General features: G+C 41.1%; 1 protein-coding gene across 2 annotated transcripts in view; it reads right to left on the minus strand.

Moving 5' to 3' along the window:
• LOC135215582 (SRSF protein kinase 1-like) overlaps positions 1 to 16280 on the minus strand; it is a 335971-nt gene that overhangs the window by 250925 nt on the left and 68766 nt on the right. Inside the window, exon 1 of one of the 2 annotated variants that reach the window (XM_064250450.1) lies at positions 3031 to 4685. The exons of the other annotated variant lie outside the window; for it this stretch is intronic. Coding sequence (XP_064106520.1) covers positions 3031 to 4487 — 1457 coding nt within the window. The 5' untranslated portion in view covers positions 4488 to 4685. Of the gene's footprint in view, positions 1 to 3030; positions 4686 to 16280 lie in introns of those variants that run through there. 2 annotated transcript variants of the gene reach the window in all.

A 16280-nucleotide genomic window follows, 5' to 3' on the forward strand; every position in this document is an offset into this window, starting at 1 on the left:
AAATATGTCCACTGAATGTTGAAGATGACTAGAGAATTATATGATCTGAATTAACTGAACGCGCACAGAAGCAAGCAGGCAGGAAGACATTCATTTGGTGCTCACATAACCTAAAATGTTGAAGCACTTACATTGCTGCAAATCTTCGCATTAAAATAGAAATAAAAGCAAGACTGACAAACAAACGATGACGTGTTACAAATAAATAATTCATTTCTGTGAGAATGCCTTTGGCCCACAAGAGCTTCAAAGTACCTTCTTTTTTCACCTTGGTATATTTCTTACTTGTATCCAAATATTTTGTGTGGATTTCTTTTGCAAAATTTTCATTATGCTGTATCTTGTTTCCTTTACTAGTGACTTTTTAAGCCACAAAACAATGGGAATCCCAAATGAACTATTTCTTAGTGTTAAATTAACGTTCGAATTTAGACCGAAATCTCTGCAGTCAGAGTTAAGCAATTTGAGTCAAAACAAGACGGAGTTGCCACAAATAGACATCGCATATCTTTCCCATGCTGGATGTACCATCCGAACATGTCTATTGAAATATATAGCTGAAAGTTATTTAATACCTTTGATGTGAGCGGCAGCATTCGCCAAGTAAGGTGGGTATCCCGGCAGGTGCCGTATCACTAGAAACTTGAATGTGCTCGTGACACACTGAAGTCACAGCAAATGTCTAGTACTAATACGTATTATCAAAAGGAGAAATATAGTAAGACCGATTACGCAGCGTGGCAATCTATCGTATGCTTCTGATTTGTTTTAAGTGATGAAAATGATTTCTTATTCGGGCCGTAATGACAAATGTATAGTAAGAATTGTATTAATGCGCAATTTGTTACTTGCTCTTTGTGCTTTAGTCACACTCAATTTTTGCACTGACTGACCGACTTCTTTGCACTGTCTTCTGATGAAATACAAAGCTGGTCACTTATTCCTAAAGGACAAAAGTAATTTAATCATTAAAATCGAAACTTTACTATTAATAACTACTGAAAAAGGATTAATTTTTCACACGTAAAACTTATCTTCTTCTGACGCAAGTACAGTCCATATTGATGGAAATAATTAATTACATTACATTAGGAGGTGTGTCATTCAGTAAAGTTCTGCATGGTTTTATTCTAACCAGTCGCAATGGTTTGTCGAAGCAAAGGACACACGAGTTATACATTCATCCGCTCTTAAATCTGAATACGTCTTTGCACTTATTGGTGACAGTCTTAGCTGACTGATTCTGATTTCTCTTTAATGTTCATATGCCTTTATTTAGCAAGGATTCTGTCACATTGAGAGTGCCGAAGACAGCAAACGGTTATGATGTCAAAAGGATGGCACGCATCAATGAAGACTGAGGCTAGACACAATATCTATGAAACTGAAGGCTAAGAATTTCAAATATACGAGGTCACCACAAGACAGTATCCTCTAAATAAACAACATTACGATGATAATAGGTTGTTATTCATTATTAATAAACAGCTATAAATAGTTCGTAGTGCGATTATAGAGATGATTTCATCCGATTAACTACTGTTCAGACACTGATATCTTCACTAATTAGTACGAAATAACTGCATAGTATGATAAAGGGCAAAGTTACCAAATACGGATTAGAATGCAAATCCGAGCACGGTTCTCAGTCTGGGTCACTAAGTTTAAACCATAACTGTCAAAAGGCACGACCTACTTATACTTAGCCCATTCAATGGGACTATGGACGGACGCCAGACCTAATTATAAAAGCCTATGGGCTACGTTACTTGAGGTACTGTATTTTCAGAAGGGATTAGCGAATCCTAATGGACACATTAATACACAATATGTAATTTTTGGTGTTAAGTATATCAAAAGAACTTATCAGACATTTAAATTTGACCCATCAAGATTATATACTTTAGCCACGTGATATAAGGACAACCTCATATTTTACCTTTTAAGGGTCAAGCTAAGAGAGCATCCTGGCAGACAACATAGGGAGCAGAACCTCGATAACAAGAGGTTCCCAGTCAGTATTGACAAATCAAAGCTAACGAAGCCTCTAATTTGCCATAATCGACATAATTCAGTCTAGAATATGATATCCCACAAAAAAAATGACATACAACCTGTGGCCAATGATTTGTGGCAACAGCCAGCGAGTGGCCCAAATACGTCGTTCTTCTGTAGTTTAGCCAAAAAGCACCATATGGGTGGAGATGATAATATATGGTCAATAATGCAGCAATACATCCAAGAAAGTGATTTTTATACTAGTTGTCTCCTGAAACATTAAATAATTGACAGAAGAAAATGCTAACACATCTGGTAACCAAGAGAGAGAGAGAGAGAGAGAGAGAGAGAGAGAGAGAGAGAGAGAGAGAGAGAGAGAGAGAGAGAGAGAGAGAGAGATATTAATAGTTTGTAAATTACCCGAGCATTCAATATTATGATGTCCAATGCTCGTAACTCGGAAGGGAGTTAGAGAGCCAAAGAATCATACAAAATTCCCACGCTTAATCTGGTATGCATTTCCGCATATTTGCTTTGATCGCGTATATAAACTTGCTACTTTATTCTACCTTCGGTTACTTATTATCTTCTTTGCTCTTGTTTCTCTTTCAAATATCTTACAGGCAGCCGAGGAGAAAACAACCCGTGTCAGCAAGGCTAGCTCAATCTAAAACGAGTGAACATTTCAAAGATAGGCATTCTATTCTGTGGCGGTTACTTAAAAAGCCAATGCCTGTAACGCTGTTTCCAGTTTATATTTGTATTCAACAAGAATAATCTTCTTATCATAATATCCTTATCATTGAACAATACTCCCACAGTGCATGCTTTATACTGTGACTGATTAACCCTATTCATGACATCATGAGAGTGAACTGTGATATATTGAAAAATGCACCAGTTATAGTCCTCTTTGCTAAGCATGTCCCAAAACACACCTATATGCAAGTAAAGAAGAATGGTAAAAAAAAAAAAAAAAAAAAAAAAACGCTTTCGACCAAAACGAGATAACAGGATTTCATTAGAACTCACCCAGCGGTAGCATGTGATCTTTGGAGAGGCGGTCGGGTAGTTTTCCTAAGCATTGGGGACCCGGCTTCTGACAGGGAACTTTTCCTCCGTGCAGGAGATCCATGGAATGTTGGTGTTGGCGGAAGTGTGGGTGTGGGAGAACCCCGTGTCAGTGGTAATGGCGACGAGCGTGCAATAGGAGAAGCAGCATGGGCATGGCTTGGCGAGGCATGGGCCGAACCTGGAGATGAGTGGGCGGATTGCGAGAATGAAAGAGAGGCATGTCCAGGAGAACGTGGCACTGGCGACAGGCGGGGCACAGGTGAAGTGGCACATGAAGATGAAACAGACGATGACAGCGATGACCGCGGTCCTGGGGAGTGTGGTGGTGGCACTCGGGGGATGGGAGACGTCGGAGGAAGCTGAGGAGATGACCTCCCAGTCACCAAAATCATGCCCCCCGGAGAGAGCCTTGGGGAAGGGGGAGGGGCAATATCAGGAGAGTTCTGGGAGCCACTTGTGCCCCCACTCGTGGTGGATGAAGACTGTGATGTAGAAGATCCTTCTGTGCCAGGAGGTGGATAAGTATTACTGCGAAGGTCACGTAAATTGACCCTGGGCACATCAAGGCTGTACTTGTAATTGGGGGACTGCAGAGCATGAGCAGGTCGACCAGCCAGACTGCTACACATACTGGTGTTGATGGGGGGAGGCAGTGGAGAGGCATTTGATGTTGCGCTGGAAGATGCAGCTGCCACTGCTGATGCTGTTGCCACAGCAGCAGCAGCAGCAGCAGCTGGGCATGATGGATCCACGTGAGGGGCCGGGGGCAAAATACGCCCACTGCCAACTCCCCCGAAAGTATGATGACGAGGTAAGCCAGGAAGTTGTCTTGGATGCTGATGTCCACTAAGGGCTGCTGCGTGTGAAAAATGGCTGCCAGGTGGCCGGACATTGTTAGCAGGTGGAGAGGAGTGGGGCGAGGGGCCGATCAGGGGCGAATGGGGTGAATGGGGAGGTATGAGTTCTGGGTTGGTCATGAGACCTGGAATTGGAACTGGGATTGGAACAGGCACAGGTATAGGCGAGGGAGAGAGAGGGGGAGGGGGAGGATGATGGTGGTGGTGGTGAGGATGTAGGGTTGGGTGAGATGAATAGTGAGGATGGGAGTCATTTTGGATGTGGTGGGCGTGGAGGGCAGGAAGAGACCGATGAGACGGCGGTCCTGGGGTAGGAGGGAGTTGTGCATGGTGTTGGTGAGACGGCAGACATGCCGGGATGTTGTACTGAGTGACTGGAGGCGTCAAAGGAGGAGATGAAGTAGAACCCAAAGACCGTGACGACACCAGCCTCCGTGCAGGCGTGGTGGGTGGCGTAGGAGTAGGTGACAGCCCTTGAGAAGGAGGCGGAGTGGGTGGAGGTCCCACACCCGATACAGTATGAGGGGTTGGCGAGCATCGCAAAGATAATTTGCGCATTTTGAGGGCACCGGAGTGGTAAAGCAGAGTAGGAGGAGGAGGAGGAGCAAAAGGAGGAGGAGCAAAAGGAGGAGGAGGAGGAGGAGCAAAAGGAAGAGGAGGAGGAGGAGGAGGTGGGGGAGGAGGTGGAGGCAACGCCAACTTCACATGACACGCACGACCACTAAACAGACTGAATGTAATAACTTGATATTTTAATAACTGTGGTAATTAAAATATTAACAGCAACAATAACAAATAACACAACACCACACCAACAGCACTTACATATTAAGGAAACACTGTCAGATCACTTTTGATTGCAAGTGAAAGACAAGATATTCCCCTGAAGACTATTTGGTTACTTTTTTCCAGGCTTTAAAACACCAGAGGTCGACTTCCTTGGCGCAACGCTACCGTAGATTCTCAAAAGCATTGGAAATCATCAGCCATAATGCAAGAGGCAACACAATGGTAAATGAAGATGCTAGTTATATTCCTCACACGTTTTGTTTTAATGCTCGAAGTTGTCCCTGTCTCTCTCTCACTCTCTCTCTCTCTCTCGCTTTATATGATATAAGTGTTCGGAACGAAATTCATGGTAATGATCTCACTTAAGCTAGTATTACTTCTACCACGGAGAAAATGTATAAAGTAAACGAAAGTCTTGCACTGCTCTAAGATAAACACATATAAAATTTTGCGCGCTTCTAAACACCAGAAAAACTCTTCCTACATTAGTTTTCACAGCCGTATGGAAAGTGGATATGAAAAGATTGTCTTTTGCAGCATCATCTTTCAAGTAGTAGAAGTCGTCATGGTAGCAAAACATAATTAGGGAAATCACAGCTGCTGTGCTTTTACTTCCTCACGGGGTCACAATAAAGAGAAGTTTTCCCGTCCACAAGCATCTCTTTCCTCAAAGTATTTCAGTGAAATGGAATATTTTTTTGTGTATATCTGTCAATGCTCCGAATCTGTTTCATTCTTAGGGAAGTAGTCGCGCTCGTGCAAGATTTTTATTATCTGCCACAAAACACATTTCCATGAACGATTCACTTATCTGTCATGTATCAATACACATGTTCATATTTATCCAGCAAAGAGATGTCAAACGCTAGTATACATTTATGGGACAGGCTTAGTCATATGATACAGACCATCCTTGAAGCTTAAGAGAAACGAAACATGACGTGAAAACTGTGCAAATGTCCAGACTGCAATTACTATAAAAGTCTATTGTACTAAGTTTCAGAAATTCTCTGAAAGCACAACACTCATCAATCAGGACTGAGAAATCACCTTATATTGTTTTGGTTCATTACCTTTCGAAAAGCAAATGCAACTTTGTCGTAGCTTATAAAGGCCCCTTTCGATTCAGAAAATTCCAAGCCATCATGAAAATCTCTCTGAAATCAACGCGTTTTTAAAAAGGATCAGGTTCTTCAAGAGCTGAGAGGTCCTTGCCGGGTTTGCCTTTTTCAAAGCAGGTCAGTGGATTTGAAAGCTGTGGGTGGAGCGACCCCCAGCTTGCCCTGTCTGTAGAAAAACAACCGGTGAAGGAGGCGGACGGAAATAGTGAAGATGGTCAGTCTGTCAAACTCTCACCACTTCGAAAATATCATATCAAAATAGCTGCTGGAGCAGACTGCAAGCCTCCCGAATCTTCTATTCAATAAGTACAAAGGGCATAACACAAAGCAGAGGAATATTCCAGAGTTTTGAGATGGTTACGGTGGGATGGATGGGTGAAGGTGGTGGCTGAGTAGTTGTAGTCGCAGTAATATGAGTAAAATGGATAAAGGCAGCAGTTGACATCAGGGTGAAACAGGTAGGTAGGCAGGGGTGGGGCCGAGAAGGCAGCGGCAGTAGCAGCAACAATACAGGTGAGATGATGACCACAGTAGGTGTTCTTCTTCACGTGCGTTGCGGCTATGGAGAATTCTAGTCAGCAGACCCCTTCCTTAGGTATATCTATATGTATATAAACATATATAGTATGCACTTACACGTACACACACACATATATATATATGTATCTGTATATGAAACTGGTGCTACACACCCACCACCTACACCTCACCACCCACACCCCTCACACGTCTTCCACTACTTGTTGCCCACCACCTTCCTAATCCCCCTCCTCCTCCTCCTCCTCCACCTCTTCCTCCTCCACCTCCTTCAGGTACTTCTGCAGCTGTCGCCGCCGCTGGTTCTAACTGGAATCGGCCGAGAAGGTCAGGTGAGAGCTGCAACAGCAGCAGCAGCAGCAGCAGGTGTTGTTGGTGAGGTGAGAAGGTGGCGTCAGGTGCGAGGTGGTCTGAAGGTGAGGATGCCGCAATGCGACGCTCACGACCACTTCCAAGGCCCTCACGAATGGTAGCAGTCGCAGACGAAAGCTTTCACAGTCGAAATGAAAGCGAGAGGCCACGCACAACAAAAACAAAGCCAAAACCGAAGGCGAGGACGGTGGGGGGGGGCAGCAGCAGGAGGTCGACACCTTTTCCGCCAAGCTTCTACACAGCCATCAGCAGCCGACTATTCACCAAGGCCACTGGATACGCACAGAAAACCCGCTCATGTCGTCACTCAGCCGCTGGAGGTGACGTCGAGGCTATGATGGCGATGGGAACGTCAAGAGAGTGGCACCGGTGGCGAGGCTCCACCACTAGAACGAGCAGCGGCAGATGAGGCACAGTGTCAGTGCGGCGGCAGAGGCGCCACTGGAGCCAGGGCGGCCATGTGTGGCCCCAAAAGCTGCTGCTGCTGCTGCTGCTGCTGCTGCTGCCGCCACTGCAAGTGCACGATGTCTCCGAGACGAACGCACGCACATTCACTCATGCGCCGATTCCTGATAACATCTTTGTGAACACTGGCTTCTACCTTAGTATTCAACAACAACATCGGCCAAAACCTGGGTCAAAATAAAGGCGGCCTTCGGAAGGATCCAGGTTAAGTGCACGGATGATCCAACGGCAATTGGCAACACAACTACCGTTATCAATGCTAAATCTAACACAGAAATGGTTTAAAGGAACATGCGGTATGCTGGTGCTGCTGGTGCTCCTCCTTCCCCTCCACTGCCTCCTTCTCCTTCTCCTTCTCCTCCTCCTCCTCCTCCTCCTCCTCTTCCACTTCCACTTCTCCCGTCTCTTCCACCTGTTCCAGCGGCGCTCTTCCAGTACCTACATCGTCCACATATCAGTACCTCCACCAGCCACCTACAACATTCCAGCACCCAAATCGTCCCAACATTTTAGTGTCTACAACATTTCAATCGAATCAACCTGCTACACGCACCACTTTCTTGTCAGAAAATGTGTATGTTGAACAGCATTTTAAATTTGTCACTAATTATTCGACAATTGCGTATCACACCTGAATTAGTGCATCAAAACTTTCAAGACATCGAATTCCAGAACATTTTTCTTCACGGTTAAATGAACTTCTAACACCACTAATATTCAAAATAGTGCAGTATGATATAATCAAAACAGCCCCGAATTACTACCACTTGTACGGTTAGAATACAATAATGAAACTTTCCACTACAAAACCAAGGATTAAGATACGCCAAACCGAATAATCAAGATAAGATATGAGCAACAATAAAATAACGGTAGTACTGTAACTGGCGAAAAATTCATCCGGTATCAGCAAGAAAAAGCGCACCCCACAGAGAAAAATTCTATGAATATCTCAGATTTCGCCGCTTTAAATGAATATTTCATTCCCCTTCTTCTCCCTTTTGTAGGACAATTCTTTAATACTGGTACTTAGTGCTGCCATAACACTAGCAAATCTCAACATGGAACACGTGGCTTTAAGGGAACTGGTACATGAACTCCAAAATCTCTCAGAAATCCTGGACGTCAACTGACACACACACACATACATACATATATATCCATAAACATACACACACACACACACACACACACACACTACGGGCATTCGAAATAGCGTTAAAGAAATCTTCGGAGTCATAACAATAAAGAATCTGACAGAATAAAAAGACTCAGTCACCATGTATGTTTTTACAAACCAATAATGAATAACCCATCAAATACTCAGTAGGTAATGAGCGAACATCGCATTCAGCAAGACCCTCAACTGCTCAGTAAGTAATAAGTGAGTAGTGCATTGAGCATGACTTTGTCCCACACTTCCTCCCGGTTTTAGCAACTCTCTGACGTCAGATCAAAACTAGGGAGAATAACGAACTCCCATATTTAATCAGAAGGTACATCTAAGAAAAAAAAATATGTATGTCGTAAGTATGCAGGTGAGTGCGAATTTGACACTTTGTATATCTACTAAAACGTTGAGACAGTCTCAAATGAAGGTAAAAAGAAAATGAAGATTTTTTCCAACTTCAACTTATAGCATAAGGAGTTTCATCTACTTATTTTCGACATTTATAAACATCTAAGTAAAACAAACACTGGGAGTCTCGTTATCCCTAAATAAAGACAGAGATGTGTACAAAACATATGACGCATACGTTTTGTGCTTTGTGTAAGTGTATCTTATTAAGGGAAAGTCGAGATTACGGGAATTCATAATACCTCACATTAGCAATGTTAGTTATCTATAAAAAAATAATTAAATTGTAGAAAAATTATGATTAGGTAAATAAATATAATAATATATATATATATATATATATATATATATATATATATATATATATATATATATATATATATATAATTTGCGAACACATCACAATTTCTTTTCACGAACATATCACCAATGAAAGTACACAGTACATAAAAATAAAAATGTATGATGTAAAATGTAGAAAACACACATATAATATATATATATATATATATATATATATATATATATATATATATATGTGTGTGTGTGTGTGTGTGTGTATATATACATTGCGAGGATATAAAAAAAAATTTTTCACGAACATATAACCAATGCAAAGTACACAGTACATAAAAATAAAAATGTATGATGTAAAATGTAGAAAACACAAACATATAAGAACTGAATCCGACTGACTGAATAAATGGCAATGCCGACCTAAATAGACGGGTCAAACAAGACGCTACTGACCAAATAAATCAAATGAAATTGCGAAACTCATAAAATATATCACACTCAGCGTTCGAGTCTTTGGTTGAAACACAGATGGGTGAGCTCACAGCGGAGACAATAGGGGAGGTGGCGACTGCTTTAGAAAACTGCCATGCACTGTAGTACACTATGGCAGGGAGATGAGTTGAGGAGGTCTGATGGCTGATTTATAAGGAGGGACTCTAAAGCCCGAATGAGATACCTGCTTCTGTGTTAAAGGACTTCCAGTCAGCAATCTACTGTATACAATGTCGACAGGATTTAGGGCGGAGACTAATGGCAGTATTTCCTGTTCTGCTTAAAGGTAAACGCGTGCGACGATAGCTGCTAACAACCTATGAAAGTCGATGCGAACTTAGGTCAGCACTCAGAGTATCCTCCGTAACTCCCAAAAATTATATAGATAATTCAAAGCTATCATTAATTTATGTTTACTTGAAGGAGAATCATTGAAAGGCAAAGAAACATTCATTGCATTCTTAGATGCGTTTATGTGTGTAAGTATATACAGTATACACATCAACACCGCTCGTCTGATCAGCGAAAGTTTCTTTGCTTTTAGGAACCACATCCTAATACCGAGATAGTTGCTGAATATATATATATATATATATATATATATAATATATTATATATTGTATGTATGTATGTATGTATGTATGGTGATTATGTATGTATGGTATGTATGTATGTTATATATATATTATATATATATAATATATATATATAAATATATATTATATATCCTTACCCTCGATCCCCTTTATTTTTTATAATAAAGTATTCACATAGCCCTAATTAAAAACAAGGTTTGTTGCAACAAAAGAGAGAGAGAGAGAGAGAGAGAGAGAGAGAGAGAGAGAGAGAGAGAGAGAGAGAGAGAGAGAGAGAGAGTCCTTTATTCGTGTGAATAATGGAGAGGGAGTAAATGAAATGTTCGTAGCCTACACCGCAGACTTCGACCATACTGGGTCGGTTCAATTACTCTTAAGGGGAATTACAATCTTTAGGAATGCAGACGCCAATTTCATGCTTGTACACAAAACGTGTTCAAATACATTCAGTATAAATTTTCTACAGACAAAATTAAGCCTACGGTTGAAAAAAAGAGTCAATGAAGTTTTCACGTTCTGAATTCTGTTAACAACGAATCGTAACATAATATTCTTAGCAACAAGAGGAAAAGAATGGCATTTGTACAGAAAATGATTATGTTTAGTGATTGCAGGGACTTCATGGAAAAGTGGAATTTAAGATTAGTAAATATGCTTGGTTAAAAAATAAAAAATGGACAGAACACGAATCGTTTGCAACCAAACTAAGACCAAACATCGGTCGCAGAACTTCATGTGAATACATGAACAGCTGTGCTCAACAGAGGAGCGTCATGCACGTCAAGCCAGCTTCTGCCACTGCCACCTCCAATGCACACTTGCAAACAAATGGCAATTAAAAACATTCACTCGGCAGGCGGCTAAATTTCCACTTCTAAGTCAAGACAACTTGACGCCATCCTACCTCAGGCATTATACATCAGCACTTCATTATGTTACAAGGGATAATATAGGCACAGTAGGCATAAAGAAAATCACAAAATCATGTGGTTTGTTTTCTCTAGTTCCGTTCTTCTCCAAAGATCTAGGAAACTAAGGAGTCCTGTCTAGGGTCTATGCGTTGCCACTTGCTATCAGGCGAACTCCTTTACCGTTAGACTATGCATCAAAAACTGCTGGCTTTAAACATCTTCCACAATAATCATTGACTGATGAACACACTGTTCCTCTTTCCTACCAGATCTACCTGTATACTAGATATACTACAAGAGCTAAACTGACTGCACTCTCCGGGAAGTGTTGACACAAATTAAATACCGCACTTCCGTCCCTCACTGGCACACCATTCGCCTAATTGCTTTACCTGCTTGGATCTTGCAATTCAGTGAAAACGTCAGTTTTATGTGAAAAGCATATTTGAGCACAATAATATGACCGACAAAAATATAAGTAAATTAACCCGTATATTTTCTCTTACAAAAAACGCGCGGGCGCGCGCTGTAAAACTTGCAAACATTCAATTATATGTAATGTAATTAAATCAACCATTTTAAAAGAATCGTTTTTTATGAAAACATCCCAGGTTTAGCAGTTTACCTTTTTCAGTCTCGCCTTTTCAGCTAAAGTTTACATACTAGACCCACAGGAAATTTACATTTCTCCGACATAATAAAGTTCTGTTTCGTAGCCTATTTCATAGATGATTAGTTATTTCATGGGACTCCTAATTATGGACTTCCCCTACTCAAATAAGCCAGCCTAAGCTTTACAATACTTTACCAATGATGTAGGGAAGTTTCAATGACGTCCAAGTTATACGTGAGACTTTATAGAGGTCCCTTTGGAAAACCTCCCAGCGATTTACGCACCCGTGCGCAGGCATTTCAACCCGCCTGTTGTCTTCTCTGGTGCTCTACTGTGACGCAAACTTTGTTGCTTAGATCATAAGGCGGCCAATTTACCGTCAAGATGTGTGGTGTTGCCTCCGCTACATCCAATCCTATGTCAACATACACCAAAACTATCACCGTAAATATGGTCAACAACAGTTCTGAGGATACCTGATAGGCCTATAATATCTACTGTAGTCCTGCATCTAGGGCTGATGGTTAAGGGGTACTTGGTCAATTTTCACTCACTCAAGGAAGAGCTCACGAATGGTCTCGGCCAGATGGGATCAGGATTACATCGAAGAGGACTTACTGTCATCAATTTCGACCAGCATCGACCATGCTGGTATACATTTTCACCGAGTACTAATCAGTAAGGCGCGTAAATCTCTCTCTCATGCCAAGTCACAACAGGCGAGAGACAGACAGACAACGTAGCGCGCTGTCATACCCTGCACTCTTCGTAGCTTAAATTTGCCATTTCTCGCTGAGGTCCAGCATTCTTTCAATGTCAGGATTTTTCTTTACACCGAGTCTAAATAAGGACGGCCTCGTCTATACAATCAGCCAATAAAACGTTTTTTCTTTCTCCAATGTAAGATTATCTGATGCACTTTACTTTGCAGACATAAATCTCTGAGGGACATCAATCTTTTGTCTGCTATATAAATTTCTAATAAAGCCTAATTCAAGTGTTCAAAAGCAATGCCTCTGTGGCAACCATCTTTATATGTGGAAAACTCTCGCACTTTTACTTTCGTCCCCCCCCTTCAAAAAAAAAAAAAAAAAAAAATCATTTTTCTGTTCTAGGGTAACATCATCCTTCAGTTTATTATTGCCAGGAGTTTCAGAGACCCTACCTACCTATCAATTCGTAAACACTGCCATACATCATACCACAGTTAGAAGAAGGGTCACGCAGGCACAAATGTTCTGCCTTATGTCACGCAAGAGTAGGTTCAATGAGTGGTATAACACATACACGCAAATGTGTGTGTGTATATATGTATATATATAATATATTATAATAATATATATATATATATATATATATATATATATATATATATATATATAAGTTCATATACACACATGAGAGAGAGAGAGAGAGAGAGAGAGAGTGAGTGTACAAGAAATTACAAGGATTAGGATGCCTTAAAGACTTTTTAGTCCATCCGAGGAGACATCGTGTGCTCACTTATCTGTACGAGCAGGTTTTACTGTGCATTCACAGTGTCCTAATGATTTTGTATAGATTTCTTTTAAACTCTTCTACACTGCTGCTGTTTACAACTTCTGGTGGCAGTTTATTCTACCTGTCGCATATCTTGTATGTAAAGAAGTTCCCACAATGGGATGTGTTGTATCTCTTCAGTTTTAGTTTTCATCCATTATTTCTTGTCTGGTTTTCGCTTGATGAGAGAGAAGATTTCATTGCAAGCATTTTAGAACACTTACAATATTTTGAATTGTTTCAAAGCGCACCATTCAAGTAATTCAATTAAATTTCATTATTACACCAGGTTATTACTTACAATATGTCAAACACTTTTGTACAGTGCAAATTGACATCACCAGGTGCGTCTGAAATAGTACAGACATCACAAATTAAAGTCAATACTTAACGTAGTAACTTGATTGTTTGAAACATTTTCTAATTTCACCCATACGGTGCCAGAAGCTAGTATTACCTGACAAATTACAGTATACAAAACGTCCTTATCATTTAATAACAACCAAAATAACTTTCTAGAATTTCTCCAGTGCTGGCTCTGACTAGAACTATATTGTAAAAGTTACAGCTCAAGCTATAAATAATGTTCTAAGTTCTAGTCAATTTGTGCCCGTCACCCTTAAATATAATAATTTCACTATTCGTCATTTAAACATCATATAAATCAACACAGGATAAAAACGCGTAAATAAAAAAGTGCAAAAATGTAGATGAGTTCAATAACAAAACATTCCAAAATAAATTTCTCGACACACTTGATACAAGGCTGGGAGGCGTTGTCAATTTCGCCGTATTTACCAAAGGAAGGAAAACACTGGATGTTGCCGTGGGACGTCCAAGATCGTCTGCTCCAGGCTCCTGAAATCACCAGCAAATGTTTTTGGTAACCACCAGTTCAAACCAGTCTGAGTTTGACGTGCGAAAAACATCCCTGTTCCTTGAGTGGCACAGTGATTTGATATCTGCTGCCCAATGCAATAATTTCCAACTGGTCCCCAATTGTTAGGTTATTCCTCATCAGACAGGACCTTGGCATTGCTAGACACTGGGCGAAGGCTTTGCTTCTCATGGACAATGTGCCTGCGCGAACTCCATAAACCAATTAGTTGGTGACAAAGGCCATACAACTGCTCTCATAAAACCAATAAACAAAAGTTTTACTGTTGCAATGAAATGGCTGTACTGGAGGAAGTTCCAGAAGAATGATTGTGATGTTCGAGGATGAGCAGAAGGGACAAGGCCTGAAAACAAGGGGGAAGCGACCCCGGAGAATCTTCAGAAACTTTTGCTGAGATCTGCTGTCTACAATTTGACAGATGTTTGGTTGGACATCACCGTGCAGACCTTGGAGCACGCTTGGAAGCTTATCCTGAAGGGGGTAGAAGGCCTGGTCGACATCTAAACGTTTTGATGTCAACAATTTCCATGTTCAACCCACTGCACGAGGCGATGTCATTCCTCGGGATGACATACGAGTGTTGTTGGACAGCAATGGTGGCAATCCTGGTTTCCAACTGTTGACTGGCAGCGAGACAGCTGCTACAGTTGCCGCTGATGAGCTGGAGGAGGAAGCCCTTGAAGACATCAACACCAACTACGCGTCGGTGGCACACTCAAACCCAGGCTAGCTACAAGCAAGGCCAAGCGGAAGATCTTGGATATCTTCACTGAGCTGACAGAAAACCCCAAAATGGACTGCAGCTGTTTACCCAGAACCTTGGAGTCTGCTAAAGGCGTACAAGAACTGTGGCGGCTGATGATTGCTAAATTGTTCTTTCATGTCCAAGTACCCCAACCCCCACACTGACTTGCCAGGTTTTACTAACCAGAAATCTGACATGCCTCTGATGCTCACTGACGACCGTCTACACACCTCATAGACACTTCCAACCAGTGTGCAACTTCATGACATCGAGAAACAAGGGAACATTGCTTATTCAAGAATGTTACACTTGAGATAGAAATGGTTGATGCGTTAACTATTACGCTGCTGACAGGCAGGAAATCGATTTCCATTTCTACCTTTCTTGGGAGTTTGACTACAATTTCTTCAACTGTGTCGGAATAGAGATGACCAGACCAGTGTGTCAACAGACCGAGGAGTAAATGAACTGAAAAATTATAGTCCTCCCCGACTTGGTCGGCAGGGTACTAAAAATAAAAGTTGCCTACCAAAATTCGAGTTCCACGATTGCTACGTTGTTTACGGAACATTCCATTTAAGCGTTTTATCATTTTGTTTCTTCTTCAGAGGTAAACTACATGAGCTTGGAAAGGTACACATTTCATCATGTATATCACACAAGTGTACTCACATGAGGAGTGTGTGGGTTGAGAGAGAGAGAGAGAGAGAGACCTTGAAGATTAATAATACTACAGTTCTCTAAAATGTTAGCTCAAAGTGTTTGTTTAAAAAAAAAGGTTGTAAATCAAATCCATTACAAATTAACCTATTTACAGTGAATTGGAATAAGAAAGCACGTTGCAAGAAATCTACACGAGAGAGAGAGAGAGAGAGAGAGAGAGAGAGAGAGAGAGAGGAGAGAGAGAGAGACCCGGGAAGGTGAAAAGGGGGTATGAAGAACCACGTGTTGGCTCCTCACTATTGATCGGTTGCCGTTGACTCTCTCTCTCTCTCTCTCTCTCTCTCTCTCTCTCTCTCCGTCCTCTTTTGCCACTGCTGTCACTGTTACCACACAACACTGAATTGTCTAAACAAAGAACTGCATAGATCCTTACCTAAGCCTTGTGATGAATTTTCTCTTTTCTCTGGCCAAGGTAACAATTTGCTTAACATCGCAACTCACTCATCAAGCCTTTCTTTTTGGAATGCTCAGGAAAACTACGAAATAGTCGCAGTCCTTCACTCTTTCAGCCAACAAACCAAAGGCACACATAAGACAGGTAATAACACACTTTCTACAAATAATCTTAGTTGACATCTGTTCAGCATCGTCAAATATATAATATAATACGTAATTATTATATATATATATATATATATATATATATATATATATTATATATATATATAAAGAGA

The sequence above is a fragment of the Macrobrachium nipponense genome, chromosome 5, assembly GCF_015104395.2.
Source record: "Macrobrachium nipponense isolate FS-2020 chromosome 5, ASM1510439v2, whole genome shotgun sequence".
In the NCBI taxonomy this organism is placed as follows: Eukaryota; Metazoa; Arthropoda; class Malacostraca; order Decapoda; family Palaemonidae; genus Macrobrachium; species Macrobrachium nipponense.